The 14,647-nt window shown below is 33.7% G+C and overlaps 1 protein-coding gene across 1 annotated transcript; it reads left to right on the top strand.

Annotated features, from left to right (window-relative positions):
• The first annotated feature begins 2,730 nt into the window (after nucleotides 1-2,730).
• On the top strand, nucleotides 2,731-10,792 carry LOC150099649 (uncharacterized). The gene is made up of 6 exons (XM_090404446.1): nucleotides 2,731-2,881; nucleotides 4,571-4,626; nucleotides 7,106-7,213; nucleotides 8,399-8,434; nucleotides 9,633-9,671; nucleotides 10,575-10,792. The coding sequence occupies exons 1-6, from the start codon at nucleotides 2,779-2,781 to the stop codon at nucleotides 10,608-10,610; spliced, it is 378 nt and encodes a 125-aa protein (XP_090260572.1). The 5' UTR covers nucleotides 2,731-2,778; the 3' UTR covers nucleotides 10,611-10,792.
• The last annotated feature ends 3,855 nt before the right edge of the window (nucleotides 10,793-14,647 follow it).

Raw genomic sequence — 14,647 nt, 5'->3', positions numbered from 1 at the left:
ACTATTTAGACGTCCAACAAGGACTAACTTTTCATTTTTTCATTGTGCCAGCTGCCTTCTCTAACATTTCAAAAAATTCCTCCAATTCTACCTTAGTAGAACTTCTGTGGGATCATAGGTACCAATAAATCTCATTGTCCAGTTCCCATTCTAATATTCACCCGCATCACTCTACATGATATTGCCTGCTATTCTAAAATATTATCATCATATTTAGTATTTAATGCAATAGCTACCTCATTTACCTGATTGTTATTGCCTGAATATAACATTTTAAATTTGTAGTTAAGAAAGATCTCTCCTTTATTATCTGATACTTATCCAATTCTGCAAGTTCCATTTCTTACCCTTAGGCTTCTTATGCTGATAGTACCAATCTTGTTGTAGTTGATAGGACGAATTCAATTAATGACACAGATCTAATTAATATTAGATCTGTGTCATTAATTTATTCATTAATTCATTTATTTCATTCACCTAATAAAATATTTTCTGATGATATCATTCCTTTATATGCTACCATAACACTTGTATTTTCATTAAGATTCAACCATATTTGATAAATTCAGTAGTTCGCTATTTTATCGTAGAAAGAAATTGAAAGAAGGTATGAATATGAAACGTGCAGTATACTTGCATGAAGAAGAAAATTTATCTTTCATTAATTTGAAAATTAGTAATTACAAATTTGAAATAGACGAAACTACAAAATTACGAGCAGTATTTAGTTATGGTGAGAAAGGCCATGAAATACTGACACAAGTAAGTAATAAAACACGTAGTCTTATAAAAAAAAGCCATATTTAAAAATTGAAACCCTTTTCATTTATATCTGAATAAAATCATTCTTGAATAAACGCATTTCCATAACTTTGGAAGTTACAGGAATTAACCAATGAAATTTAAACGTTTGTGTAAATAAAACAAGTTAGGATCGATTGTTTTTAATTTTCATAACTGTTGCATTATTAGTTCTTTAATTATTCGTGATTTTAATTTCCCTTAACACATTATCTAATTTCTGATAATGCTCAGCACTTTCTTATATTTGCAACGTTTACAGATTAGAAGATAAGTCCTCTTCTGGGCGTATATTTTACTCCTCTTGTTTGATAACTACGGTACAATGGGGGGGGGAGGTGTTCGTTATTTGTAAGTACTGCTGACCTTCCTTGTCAAACTGTACTTACAAATAACGAACACCCCCCCCCCCCATTGTACCGTAGTTATCAAACAAGAGGAGTAAAATATACGCCCAGAAGGGAACTTATCTTCTAATCTGTAAACATTGCAAATCTCAACGTAATTGAAAGTTTTATATACAAAGAAGATGTGCCTTGCCTACTTCACCCTGAAAAGTAGGCAAGGCACATCTTCTTTGTATATAAAACTTTCAATTACGTTGAGATATCCCGGGAATGAAACTACACATCTAGACAGCAATGGTCGTATCGAATGCTTGTGATATGATTTTAATATTACACGAGGCAAATAAGTAATGAGCCAGATATTTTACCACGCAACTCTAGATTCTGAAGCCAGTTTTCTATGTTAACACTTATAAACGCTTCTTTATAACAATAATATTTGACATTAAGCTGTGTTCCGTGATAAACGTATTAATTATTTAATGGAGAAGATGACTTGAAGAAGAGGGAAATCTATGAATGATAGAACAAATTTGTTTATTCAGCACTGTTTAACATTCAGTCCTGTATAAACAAAGAAGTGTTTAACCCAGAGGACTCGAATGAGTACTAGAAGGATATGCTTTCTGAAAAAACGTCTATTCTGGTCGTAATCAGTTCTCTCGATATTCTCGAAGATTTATATTTCGGACTACTTTGTCATTGACCTAATAGTACATGCTTCTAAAAAGATATACTGGATGGTACTTATTACTAGATTTACAAACTAGGCAGATATGTCCTCACTCCTTTCCAATACGATCAATATACATTTAGATCGAACTGGGTTACAGATGAGTTTCACAGTGATATATTCTTTTTCATTATAGGAACACTTCGATATCAATGGATTTCTCAATCCTTGTTCGCTTTAAAGATATAAGTTCTTTACATGAATCATCATCTCTCTCTCTCTCTCTCTCTCACTCTCTCTCTATTGCACATCATGCTTACCACTTCTCACCGCTCGATAGCGTGTTAATAGCAGCATTCCTATCTCGAAGCTTTAATCACAGCTTCGTATCTTCGTTTCATTATCTGTCGCATTTTAGAGGAATCAGTTATCAAAGAAAGACTTTATCTTGTTTTGGATTCTACTGCTTTATGAGAAATAAGAATGCAAAGTCCAGTATTCCTTTCCAAATTCTGAGTGTATAAATTATTATTATTATTATGCTTTAAAATTTAGTCTGAAATGTTTATTTGTTTACTAATGTGCATTAGAAAACAAATAATATTTGATTGAGAAGTAATTAGATTGAGAAGTTCAAAGCAATAGAGAACTCGAAAATATTTAACTTGCCCCTACATCGTTATTGAAATCAGACCTCTCACTCTATCAGTAATACATTTAATCATAGTAATCTATGAGCACTCTGTTTGAGTGTATGTGTGTGTGCACGTGTGATTTAATCTTCAGATTGATAAGTCCAACCAATAAGCGTTAATATTTCGAGTTTTCTGTTGATAACTGGAAGTCATAAATGGACGTTCGACTAATTATTTCTACTATTATAAAGAGAAGTACGCAGAAGACATTTGTTCATATACAGTATTTAGGCTGCGTTCAACTAAAAGTTATAAAGTAAAAATGCGTTTTTATTTTATGTTAATACTTTTATTTTTAGGATATTCCGTGCTCGGATTTCCTACATTCCAAAACAACGACGTTGTCGATGAGTATTTTTTTTGCAGTAAGTATTAATTTCATTTTACTAATTATATTTTTGTTACGATTACTGCATACAATTGTGTAGCACTCAGTAAAGTACTGATGTACTGAGTGTAGTATTGTTATAAGTGAAAAATGTAGCGTATTACTTAAGTAGAAAAAGATGATATTTAAGTGAGGCCTCAACAAATTAATTAAAACGGCAAAACTACACCTTTTTTTTTTTCAAATGCTTTTGGTATTCGTGTACATACTAAGTTATTTTCGTATTTTTTGTATATTCACTTCTGTAGTCTGCATGTCGTAGTTGGACAGCTTTCAGCTGCAAGCTGTCCAACTTACTTGTGCAACTTACTTGGCCTTACTTATACAGGTATACGTAGATGTACTTAATAAGTAGGAGCGGGACGAACGCACACAGTCGTTCTTTCTTCATAATTATTTCAAGTATAATGTACTTTCATATCATTAGCACAGTCGCATAATATGGTTGCTCTTTCGTGTGAATATGCACCATTCCTCCCGTCATAATTTAGTTCTCATGACGTCCCATATTAGGTCTCATACCAATAAATAATCTCTCCAGACTCCTAATACTAAATGCATTCAAATATAGACGTTATATAACCTTTCTATTTATTAATTTTGGATTTATACGTAAACATAATTTTTAATTAAAAGAGAAGGTAATGAATACTCCTGATTATTTTGTAACATGTAAGCACCGAGAATCTAAAAGTTGCGAAAGTTTATGAAATTACAAATATTCATTGCGAGTTGCCTAGTTACAGCATCACATTATTAAAACAGATAAGTTATTGCCTGGAGCTTTTATTTAAGCTCTCATGTGTGATCGGTGAGTTAATTTTCATCTAGCGTCAAAAATTAAGAAATAACCATTCTAAGTTGTCCTGATTAGTTGAGGAATGGTTGATTCATTCGCATATTTCAAACATTTCAGTAGGATCGTGTTCAGACTAAAGGTTAATAATCAAATCAACTCATTTATAAACAAATGTAGTTCGAAAACAAAAGTAAGAATCTGCAAATAGAAAATGAGATCAGTTTATTATTCACAAGTAAGAGAAGTATTGAATTCGAGGCAATCGAGAGAACCTTCGATAGAATTTCTATTCTGAAGAATGTCAAAGAGAGAGAGAGAGAGAGAGAATACGTAATGCTAAACAATCATATAAAACAAATAAAAATTAAAATCTTCTTCTTCTTCTTCGCGTTATTCCCGCTTCCTATGCAGGGTCCGCGTGTTATTTAGATGCGACTACTTGTTAGTACTACTCCCAACCGACCCGTCGCCTGGTCTGCCGCTGGGGGGGATATATTTTTGACTGTAGAGGTGTATGTTCACGGGGCCGGTTTGCCTGTTTGCGGGATGAAAAACGCCAGATAAACTGGCGGAAAAAACCCTACTGACCGCGCCCAAGACCGGCTAACTTGACTATGCCTGAGGAAGATCCTCAAATTCCTCACGTCTACAACGGGAATCGAACTTGGGACACTCCTTCCCCAGTCATATGGTTGCGAAGCGCAAAGCCACTAGGCTAACCGCGCGGTCAAAACAAATAAAAATTAAAATACGAAACGAAAAATGAGTTCTTGTTATGGATAGGGAGGAAGAATAAATTTTTTTTTCTCTTTTCTTCTTGCTCTTCATGAATGTCAACTTAAAAAACATTCTACGATTTCTCTCTAGATCATGAAGAAAACATTATAAAAGCTGTAAAGTGCATAGAAGAGCCGAAAGGAAAAGTAAGTATAGAACTTTAAATATTTTTATATTAATAATTAAATGGATTATTCTGCTTTTACTCTTTTATTTTAAAACACACGTTACATTTATTAAATAGTGACAAATCAAAATTCAAAATGTATCTAACTTCTAAAATGTCTTGAATACCTATGTATTCTTGATAGACACCTCTACACAAAAACAAAAAATGTTTCAAACAAATACATGTTGAGTAATTTATTTACTTCATATATAAAGTATTTTTATATTCTTATATTTTATATTTTTATATTATGTTAAGTATGCCTTTAGCCTCAGAATTCTGGATTACACTCTCCTTCACATGTTGTTTCTATTAGTTGGTCTGTTTTTCACACGCGAATTGAAAACCTGAGTTGAAAACTTTTCAATAAAGAAAAACATAAAATAAGCATGTACGAAATAAAGATCTGAAGTACTGGTATATTCAAGGAAGGAAGTACTTTTTAATCTACATAAGTCTGATTATGTATTCTCTTTGCTGTTGCGTATTAGAAGTAATTTGATAGTAGATTTGAACTACAGGAGTAAACTAGCCTTACATGTTAGAATAATGCTAATACTGGAACCAATTATTACGTCACTTTTTCAGAGGATAATTCGGCATGGAATTTGATGTATGTGACATTGAATGAGTTTCATAAGTTTCCTTTTTTTACCATTGCTAAATTATCTGTTTATTTATTTCTTTTATGTTTTATTTTATTTTTTTGAAATATAACTAGATTATCTTCTTCTTCTTCTTCTTCTTCTTCTTCTACAGCTTCTCCCACTTAAGTGGGGTCACTGTTTGTTATGAGTCTCCTCCACACCTTCCTGTCTTGGGCTGTCACCACATCCAAGTTCTTCATCTTCAAGTCCTCTTCTACCAGCTCCCTCCATCTCTTCTTTGGCCGTCCACGCTTCCGCCTTCCTTGCACATCCATTTGCATGACCCTTCTTCCCACATATTCGTCCTCCCTCCTCATCACATGACCAAACCACCTCAACCTTGCCTCCTGTATTTTCGCTCCTAAGTTCGTAACTTTCACTGTTCTCCTGACATAGCCATTTCTCAGATGATCCTTTCTGGTCACACCGCACATCCACCTAAGCATTCTCATCTCTGCTACTTCCATCCTGCTGATGTTATTTTTCCTCAGGGCTACAGTTTCTATAGCATGTGTCATAGCTGGCCTCAATACTGTCCTATAAATTTTGCCTTTCAGATTGATCGGCACCCTCTTATCGCATAACACTCCAGCCATCTCCCTCCAGTTCCTCCAACCCGCTTGTATCCTGCATCCCACTTCCTTCTCAGCTCCTCCATCTTCTTCCACTGTTGAACCTAAGTATCTAAAGTCTCTCACCTTCCTGATGACATTTCCTTCCAGCTCCAGATCTGTCTCCTGGCCACCGCCCACTGCGCAACACATATACTCTGTCTTACTTCTGCTCAGTCTCATACCTCTCTCTTCCAGTACTTTTCTCCATCTTTCCAGTTTAGTTTCCGCTTCTTCTCTTGAATCTGCACACAGCAAGATGTCATCTGCATACAACATTGTCCAAGGTGCATCTTCTCTCACCTCCTCTGTTACCACCTGCATCACAATATTAAACAGAAACGGACTTAATGCTGACCCTTGATGTAAGCCAACTGTTACTTGAAAACTTTCTGTCTGTCCCAAACAGGTCCGAACATTTGTCTTCACATTTCTGTACATTTCCCGCACCAACCTGACATATTTCTCCGGCACCTTCTCTCCCTCAGACACCTCCAGACTTCTTGCCTTGGCACTCTATCGTATGCTTTCTCCAGATCAATAAATACCAGATGTAGCTCCCTTTGTTTCTCTCTATATTTTTCCATCATTTGTCGTAACCCAAAGATAGCATCTGTTGTTGATCTACCAGGCATGAAGCCAAATTGTTCCTTTGCAATCTCCACCTCCTCCCTCAATCTACCATCAAGAACCCTTTCTAGGATCTTCATTGTGTGGGACATCAACTTTATTCCTCTGTAATTTTTACAGTCTTGTGCATCCCTTTTACCCTTGTAGATGGGAACAAGAGTACTCTCCCTCCATTCCTCGGGTATATTTTCCTGTTGGCAAACTTTCATGAACAGGTCCCACAGCAGGTCAATTCCCTCTTCCCCCAGTGCCTTCCATGCCTCCACTGGAATTCTGTCGGGGCGCACCGCTTTTCCATTCCTCATCCTCTTCATGGCCTCCGTCACTTCCATTCTACTGATGTTCTGCACCATCCCCTCAGAAGGCTGCCTGAAATATAACTAGGTTATAATGCTTCGAAATATTAGAAACACCTTGGAGATTATGCTGCTATTTTGTAAGTGTTGTTGTAAAAATGATATGAAAAATGTTCAACAAAATTATTACCATTTGTTATATTAGTTTTAAATGAAATTATCTAAACACCCTTCAAAATAATCATCTAATGAAGCAATCACTTTTTTTTTAGCTGCGGCAGATTCTTAAAGAATGTTTTTCATTAGTTTATCCTAACGACGATTCACCGTCCTTAACATATGCAGAGGATTATTGCAATAAAAAGCCAGAAGCGGACGAAGTATGTATATATAAATATACATGTATTTATCTATACTTTATATCTAAACTATGTCTTTATATTATGAAAATATAACTTCCTTACTCTGTAAGTTGAAGTTATTACAGTATTCTAACTAATTACAATTTTTATAAGTAGATAAACTGAATCTACCTTTAGCCAATCGTAGATAGCTGGCTCAAGGCTACCAATGATTTTATTTGGTATCAGGGGAAGAGAAGATAACTACTCAAAAATCGATCTATTTATCACAAGTTCTTTGTATGCACGAAAGTTGATAATATATCATTACTTAGCGTCCTAAAATAGTAGGTTTAATATAAAATTTAAAATTTAAAAAGTGTTTTTTCAATAAATTTGCTAAAATTTTATTTTATTTATTTATTTTTTTATTTGTGAAAAAACACTAATAAATGGTTGCCTAGTAAATAACTTTAATTAGTAAGTACAATACTACAATTAATATAAACATTGAGTATAACATTAAATAGCACAATACACCAGATAACTATAGCGTTAATAACAGGCTGGTTTTGAATTAACATCAACATTTTGTCTTCCAGACATTCTAGACAGAGAATTTGCATGACTTGATAATGGTTATTCTGTACAGTTCCTTCGACTTGTTTGTTAAGTTTCTTTTTCTAGATAAATACTCAGAGGTAATGATTACTTTGAATAAAAGAGAGTTACACTGGAATCTTTTTGGCATATCCATTCATTATTTGCTAGAATAAGCACAACTGGGAATCAATCAAAAGTTACTTCATGCCGTTAAATGATAACATTTTTCCTAATTGTCAGAATATAAAGACAGCCATTATCATTCAGATTTGGCCGATATGTAAGGGGCTTCAGCGCATTCCCTGAATAAAATTTCATCTTTATAAATACAATTAAAGTAACTGGAATAGTGATTGAAATCGATGTACCGTTTAATATTTATGGATTACCAAAGCAAATATGTAGTTGCTGCTTTGAGAAGCATATATATAATTAATAATAATAAATGGGCTTTTATTTAGGAACATTTATAATAAGTTATAGAATACTGAGGAGCATAACTTAGACTGGGAGTATACATATGACAGAAGATATGTAAATTGCACATTAAGTTAATATAATACATGTTTTAGTGTTGAAAATTGCATTTTTTAGTTATATCTGTATTTTATTTATATTTAGCTCAACAATTGCGTTGGTGATAAAACTGGAGTTTTAGTAAGTATTTTCATCTTTCTTCTCTTTCCTTGTTTTAATTATAGAATACACAGTTTCGATGTTTCTTATTTTTTGTCGAAAAATAAGAGTTTAATTAATGAAATATCATAAACGATTTGTTTGCTCTTTTATGTTATAAATATCGCCAAAATATAATGTGAAATGCATATACATTTCAAACATTTTATATTTATATACCTTTCATGTGAAATGTATGTAAATATGAAATGTGGACGCTTAAAATTTAGGAATATTTATGTAATGCTAAGTATTTATGTAATGCTAAGTAATAAACGTATTATCTAAATAATACGTTTGTTAGTTCTAATAAATCTTTTAAATTAGAGGTTATATTTTTATTCCGTTATAAGGAATTGAGAACCAATGTGTTCACTACAATAAAATTATTAGCATTTTGATCTTCAGTAGATGACGTGGCCACTGATTACGTTTTTCGTTTCATTATTTTTTTTTGGTTGGAATGAGGTATTGCAGGAAAAAACAAACGAAAAAAAATATAAAATATTTTTTATCTTGTTTTGTACCAAATCTCATTAAACCATAGAATTCAAGGATATTTAAAATCAAAACTCAGCACTAAAATAGAAAAGATTTTCCTCCAGGCTGATCTAGCTTTTCTTTAGCCTAATGAACAGCTAGAGTTCAAATATTGATAATTTGGGGCTATAATCGGAATGGCTGAATACTTTACATACTCCCTATTCATTTCAAACGATTAACATTCAAACATTAATAGAAGTTAGTAATCTGATTGTGTACTCATAATACAAAGCAATGATTAGATTCATGATCAGAATCTTTCTTAAAAGAATAGTCAGTACCAAGAAAAATCAGAAATTTATTTTTAAAGATAGTGAAATATTAGATAATGGTAATTGGTATTTTTATTGCATTAATACTTCCTTTGTCTTTTTTCGTAAAATACATTTTTAGCAATGCCTCAGTATTTATAATGAAATCTTTTCTACTTTTATAACGATCAGAGATGTAGTTAAATTCATTTGTGAATTCACTCTCAATATGGCCAAAAGCAGAAATTTAGGGATGTAAAATAATCAAAACTAAATGCATACAAGTTTGCTTCAGATTGTCTTACTGTTATTGTAAATAGATTTGAGAGAAGTTGTTCTGTTTTTCCAGTAATAATTCCATACTAAACGTTTCGCGTTAATTTCAGCCTGAAAACGATATAAGAGAGGACAGATACTTAGTGTTGGTAAGTCTTCATTCTCTCAATAAAGTTTTATTGACATGTTAAACTTTTGTAGAATTTAAAATACTATAAACCAAAATCTTCAGTGTTTAAATCTTCTGTTTATTATCTCATTAACGCGGTAAGTATTAATTTATGGATAAATAATGATAAAAGAGTAAGTAGCGGATAAAAAAAGTGAAAAAGAAAATTCTGCAGCTATAGTAAACTTACAAAACTTATTCTTCCCAAAACTGCATCACATATTCACTATTCCTTTCCTTCAGGTGATTTTAAATCAATAGATGAGCTCACATTCGGAGACAATCTCATTTTATTAATCTTTTTGATACTCGTTCTATGGAACGAGTATCAGTTCTTTATTTCCGATTACAGTTCGAGCATCTCTTAACACTAAAACATTACTGGGATTTATCAGTAAACGATGACAGCATTGATTGGCGACAATAGAAGTACTGATGTGGCTCATTGGAAAGTTTGCCAAAACGTTTGCTTGTTTTCAATGGAAACTTCACTGTCGTTCATTATGAAATGAAATATTCTTAATGCATTGATTATTTTACGTTTTAAATAAGCAATATAATTATCATCAAAATTTCTTCTGATAACAATGAGATATTTAAGATGAAACAGTGATTTTTTTTATCTGAAAGTTTATGGGTGATCTACGTGATTTAATGAAAGTTTTAAGAGGAAAACTCATAAAAAAATCACATGTTTCCTATTTTGTTTTGTGAGTTGAAACATAGTACTCTACATGCTCGAATAGTGTGATTGAATATTACTTTAACACTGAGAAAATGCGATTTCTAGGAAACGGTAACGCCATTTTCAAATAAAAAAAATAAATAAAAAAACAGTGGATTTATTACGTTGTCTAAAGCTTTTATCCATTTCTGTTTTTAGGAATGCCTTTTGCATATTATTGAAATCCAGAAATAAAGTGAAGAAGACCAAATAGCCTGACGAAAACCAGTTTGAAGAAGTGTTCGCTGATATATGGTTGTTTAAGTGTATGAATAAATAGCAAACTGAATGAAATAGATTGTAGAAAAATAATTTTGGTTGTTATTTTAACTATCTATTTTCATAATAAAGTGAAATTGAGTTCATGAAAATAAGTACTTAACAGTCTCTGCCTCTTTGATGTAATTTCATTGCGAACATTTTTTTTTGAACTTTTAACTATGAATTTTGATGAAGTTCGTCTAGGCAATGAGGAAAACTGAAATTATTGCCTAAACGAACTTTTCGATTCCTGAGTTTGATGATCATTAGCATGGGCAAGAAGAGAAGCGTGTTTTCTTCAGAAAGAATCCAATGTTTTTAAAACAGTAACTCAAAAATGACCATAGAACATCCTGAGTTTATAGGGTTCTCGTTCAGAGTAGTCTAAACAGAATGATCTAAAGCAGTGTTTCTCAACCTGTGATCCGCGACGATGGGAGAGGTGGTCCGCAGGCAGACTTAAATTAATTAAATAACCATATATTTTTTAGTTATCCAAACAAATTAAAATTTAATAAGTAAAAATTATTGAAATAAATGGAGACTTAAAAATCGACAACAAATAGCGTCACAATTTTCAAAGACGGAAGCAATAAAACTATATTGGTGTTCACTTCACCCTTCTTTTATTACTCGTCATTCTGGCACTACAATAATTTGTAGCGGCAGAATAACGAATAATAAGAGGGGTGTGAAGTGAACAACAATATAGTTTTATTGCTTCCGCCTTCCCTTGCTGTTTTGTCAGATTTGAAGTGAACATGTGTTATCCACATTTCAACCAATGGCTTGTTGTTTATTGATTTTTGTTACTGAAGGTTTTCTTCCTTCAGCCAAGGCTCAGTATACCTTCAGAAGTGCTAAATGATACTTGGACAAAGTGTGTCGTGAGTTAACCCCAGTATTTATATATTTATATATTTTTCTGAAACCTTTTTTTTTTAATAATGGAAAAGTGGCTTAACTAGGACTTTGAAAAGAAGAGAAAATGAAACAGGTAATGTTAACCCTAATTGTGAGACACGTGTTGTAGCGTCGAGTTAATCTGATACTATTAAAGTAGAAGAAACAAGCAGTTCAAAGAAAAAAATACAGTAGGAAATATAACAGTTTATTTGGAATTCGGGTTTACTTGGTGTAGAGATGAAAGTGAACAGAAACCTCAATGTGTTTTGTGTTATGAAGTGTTGTCGAACGAGTGCATGCAGCCTGTGAAACTCCGACATTTAGAAACTAAACACTGTGATGTGAAAAATAAGCAAATTGAAAAAAAAAATTTCAGCGACGCTTAGCGACATTAAATCATGGGAAAGATGTAGTTTCGGCCATGGGTTCGATTAATAGCAAGGAATTGGAAGCATCTATCTCTTAAGTTTGAGCAGGGAAAAAAACAGGGAAACTTCATTCTGGAAGAAGGAACATTTACTACTTCCAGCTATAAAAGATGTGGGAAAAACTATGTTTGGCAACAAGTTACTAAAATATGTTGATTTGACTCCTCTTTCAATGACACTGCAGGCCGCAGAATTAATGATATGGCAGGTGACGTAGAATTTTAGTTAATCGAAAGAGTTAAGAAGAGCCCTTATTATGTGTTACAAAGACGAGACTACTAATGTTACAAACGATGCGCAGTTAATATGCTAGGTAAGATATGCTCATGATAACAACATTCCTGATGATATTCTGTTTTGTAGAACTTTGTCATCCCAAACAACTGGAGTAGAAATATTTCACACTCTCAATAATTACATAATACACAAAGGGATCCAGTGGGAAAAATGCATGGGCTACTGTTCGGATGGAGCTCGCACCCTTACAGGCAGGCATAGTAGGGGGGGGGGGTGTTTCTATGGTCAAGAGAGTGGCTCTGGATATGAATGGGGTATATTGTTCCATACATAGGGAAAGGTTGGTCTCCAAAGGAATGCCACCAGAATTTAAAACTTCTCTATGCAATGTTGTAAAGCTAGTTAATTTCAGTAAGGCCCGACCGTTAATTAGCAGGTTATTGTCTGTACTCTGCAATGAAATGGGCAGTGAATATATACAACTTTTGCTTCATTCTGAAATTCGCTGACTTTCCAGGGGCAAAGTACTAACAAGATAATTTCATTTAAGGCACGAAGTTTTATTGTTTATAAATGAACGTTATTCTAATTTTGCATCACTCCTTGTTGACGAAACATGGGTATGAACGTTATCCTAACTTTCAGAATATTTTTTTCGAAATTAAATGAACTAAATCTCTCCCTTCAGGGAAATCCTTTAAGTGTTCTTGATGCCTACGACAAGGCATTCTAGAAAATCAAAAAGAAAAAAACTGATATTGTGCATTAGTTATGTAAAAGACAGACAATTTGCACCTTTTCCAACATTGGAATCCTTTTTTTAGTAGAAAATGATATTTTTATTGATTCCGAGTTTCTGAAAAGGGTTTGTGACCATCTCAAAACTCTGAAACAGAATATTGAAACATATTTTCCGAATAACGTTCATAAGAAATTTCTGTGAGTTCGAGATCTATTTCAGGCTTATACTCAAGAGAACGACCTTTCGTTATCGAAAAAAGAACAGTTAATTGAGCTTTCAAGTGACAGTGGGCAATTCCGTCATCTTCGTTTGGCTCGATTCTGGATCTCACCTTAAGTGAGAAGTGAATTTCCCAAATTATCTGAAGAAGCAATGAAAGTTTTCATGCAGTTTTCTACACCCTATCTTTGTGAGAAAGGATTTTCATCACTCCTTCAAATAAAACCAAAATACAGAAATCGTCTTAGTGTGTGTTTGCCGATCTTCGACTGAAATTGACCAATATTGAGCCAGATATCCAGCAACTTGCAAAGGCAGAGAAGCTGAACCATCTCTATAAAAGTAAGTAGTAACATAATTATATCATATTATTTATTTAGACTACAGTTTCCGATTATTCTCGTTACTGGTTTTGGAATTAATCCATTTCCAAAATCGGGGATGAAACGAAAGTTACTCAAAGTGACGTCACGGTGAGGCTCAGCTCTGCTAGTGAGGAGGATAGCTGCCCTCGTCCAGTTTAGCGAAGTTTAGTATCTTGTACGGTCGCATACGGGAATATGCGGCCCAGCACACACCCAATCCGTCGCATGGACAACAACATCCGTATGGCCATGGATTGTACAGAAACACACATCACAACCTAACGAATACAAGCAGCACACAGGACGGACATAAATAAAATCACCACACAATTAATGAATCTGCCAGATTTACGATGACCACTGTTGTGCCACTGGATAAAACAGGACGGATATAATTAAAACCACCACCATAATACGATTAGTACAAATCACATGCATACGGTATATACGGCATACGGTATATACGGCATACGGCACACTGCCTCACATAATAGGATGTCTTAAATGTTTTTTTTTTGGTCATGGAAAACTCCTCATAGAAATAATTCGATTCGTATCGGCCAGAAGTGTGTGTGTGTGTGTGTGTGTGTGTGTGTGTGTGTGTGTGTGTGTGTGTGTGTGTGTGTGTGTGTGTGTGTGTGTGAATGGGGGGCCTTAATGGCTTTGGGATGTTCTGAGCAAAATGTTTGGGTATATGTACCTATCATGGAATCCATGGATGTCAAGTTCGTATTCAGTACTTTGATAAATGGAGTAAGATAAGACCAACATTTTTCCCTTGTCTCACAACGCACTTAGCGAATGGAACAGTTTACATGTCGCAGGTTGAATGAGAAAGTTTTACTCTTGAGAGACAAATGTGACATTATAATTAGAAATTATAGACAACAAAAAAGTACACAACAGATGCTGTGTACTTTTTTTTGGAGAAGCCATTTAATTTCATGTGATGTTTGATAGTTGAAAGTTCTTTCTGTAATTCATGAGGAGTTGAACAATTGGTTCGAGCTCGTCGGTTTAAACATTTTATGAAATTGAATGGCTTCTCTGAAAAAAGTACACAACATCTGTTCG

This window comes from Typopeltis vanoorti, chromosome 14 (assembly GCF_054136105.1).
Source record: "Typopeltis vanoorti isolate ZY-2024b chromosome 14, IOZ_Tvanoo_1.0, whole genome shotgun sequence".
In the NCBI taxonomy this organism is placed as follows: Eukaryota; Metazoa; Arthropoda; class Arachnida; order Uropygi; family Thelyphonidae; genus Typopeltis; species Typopeltis vanoorti.
The sequence above is the reverse complement of the archived record's forward strand: the minus strand, read 5'-3'. Positions and strand labels throughout refer to the sequence as shown.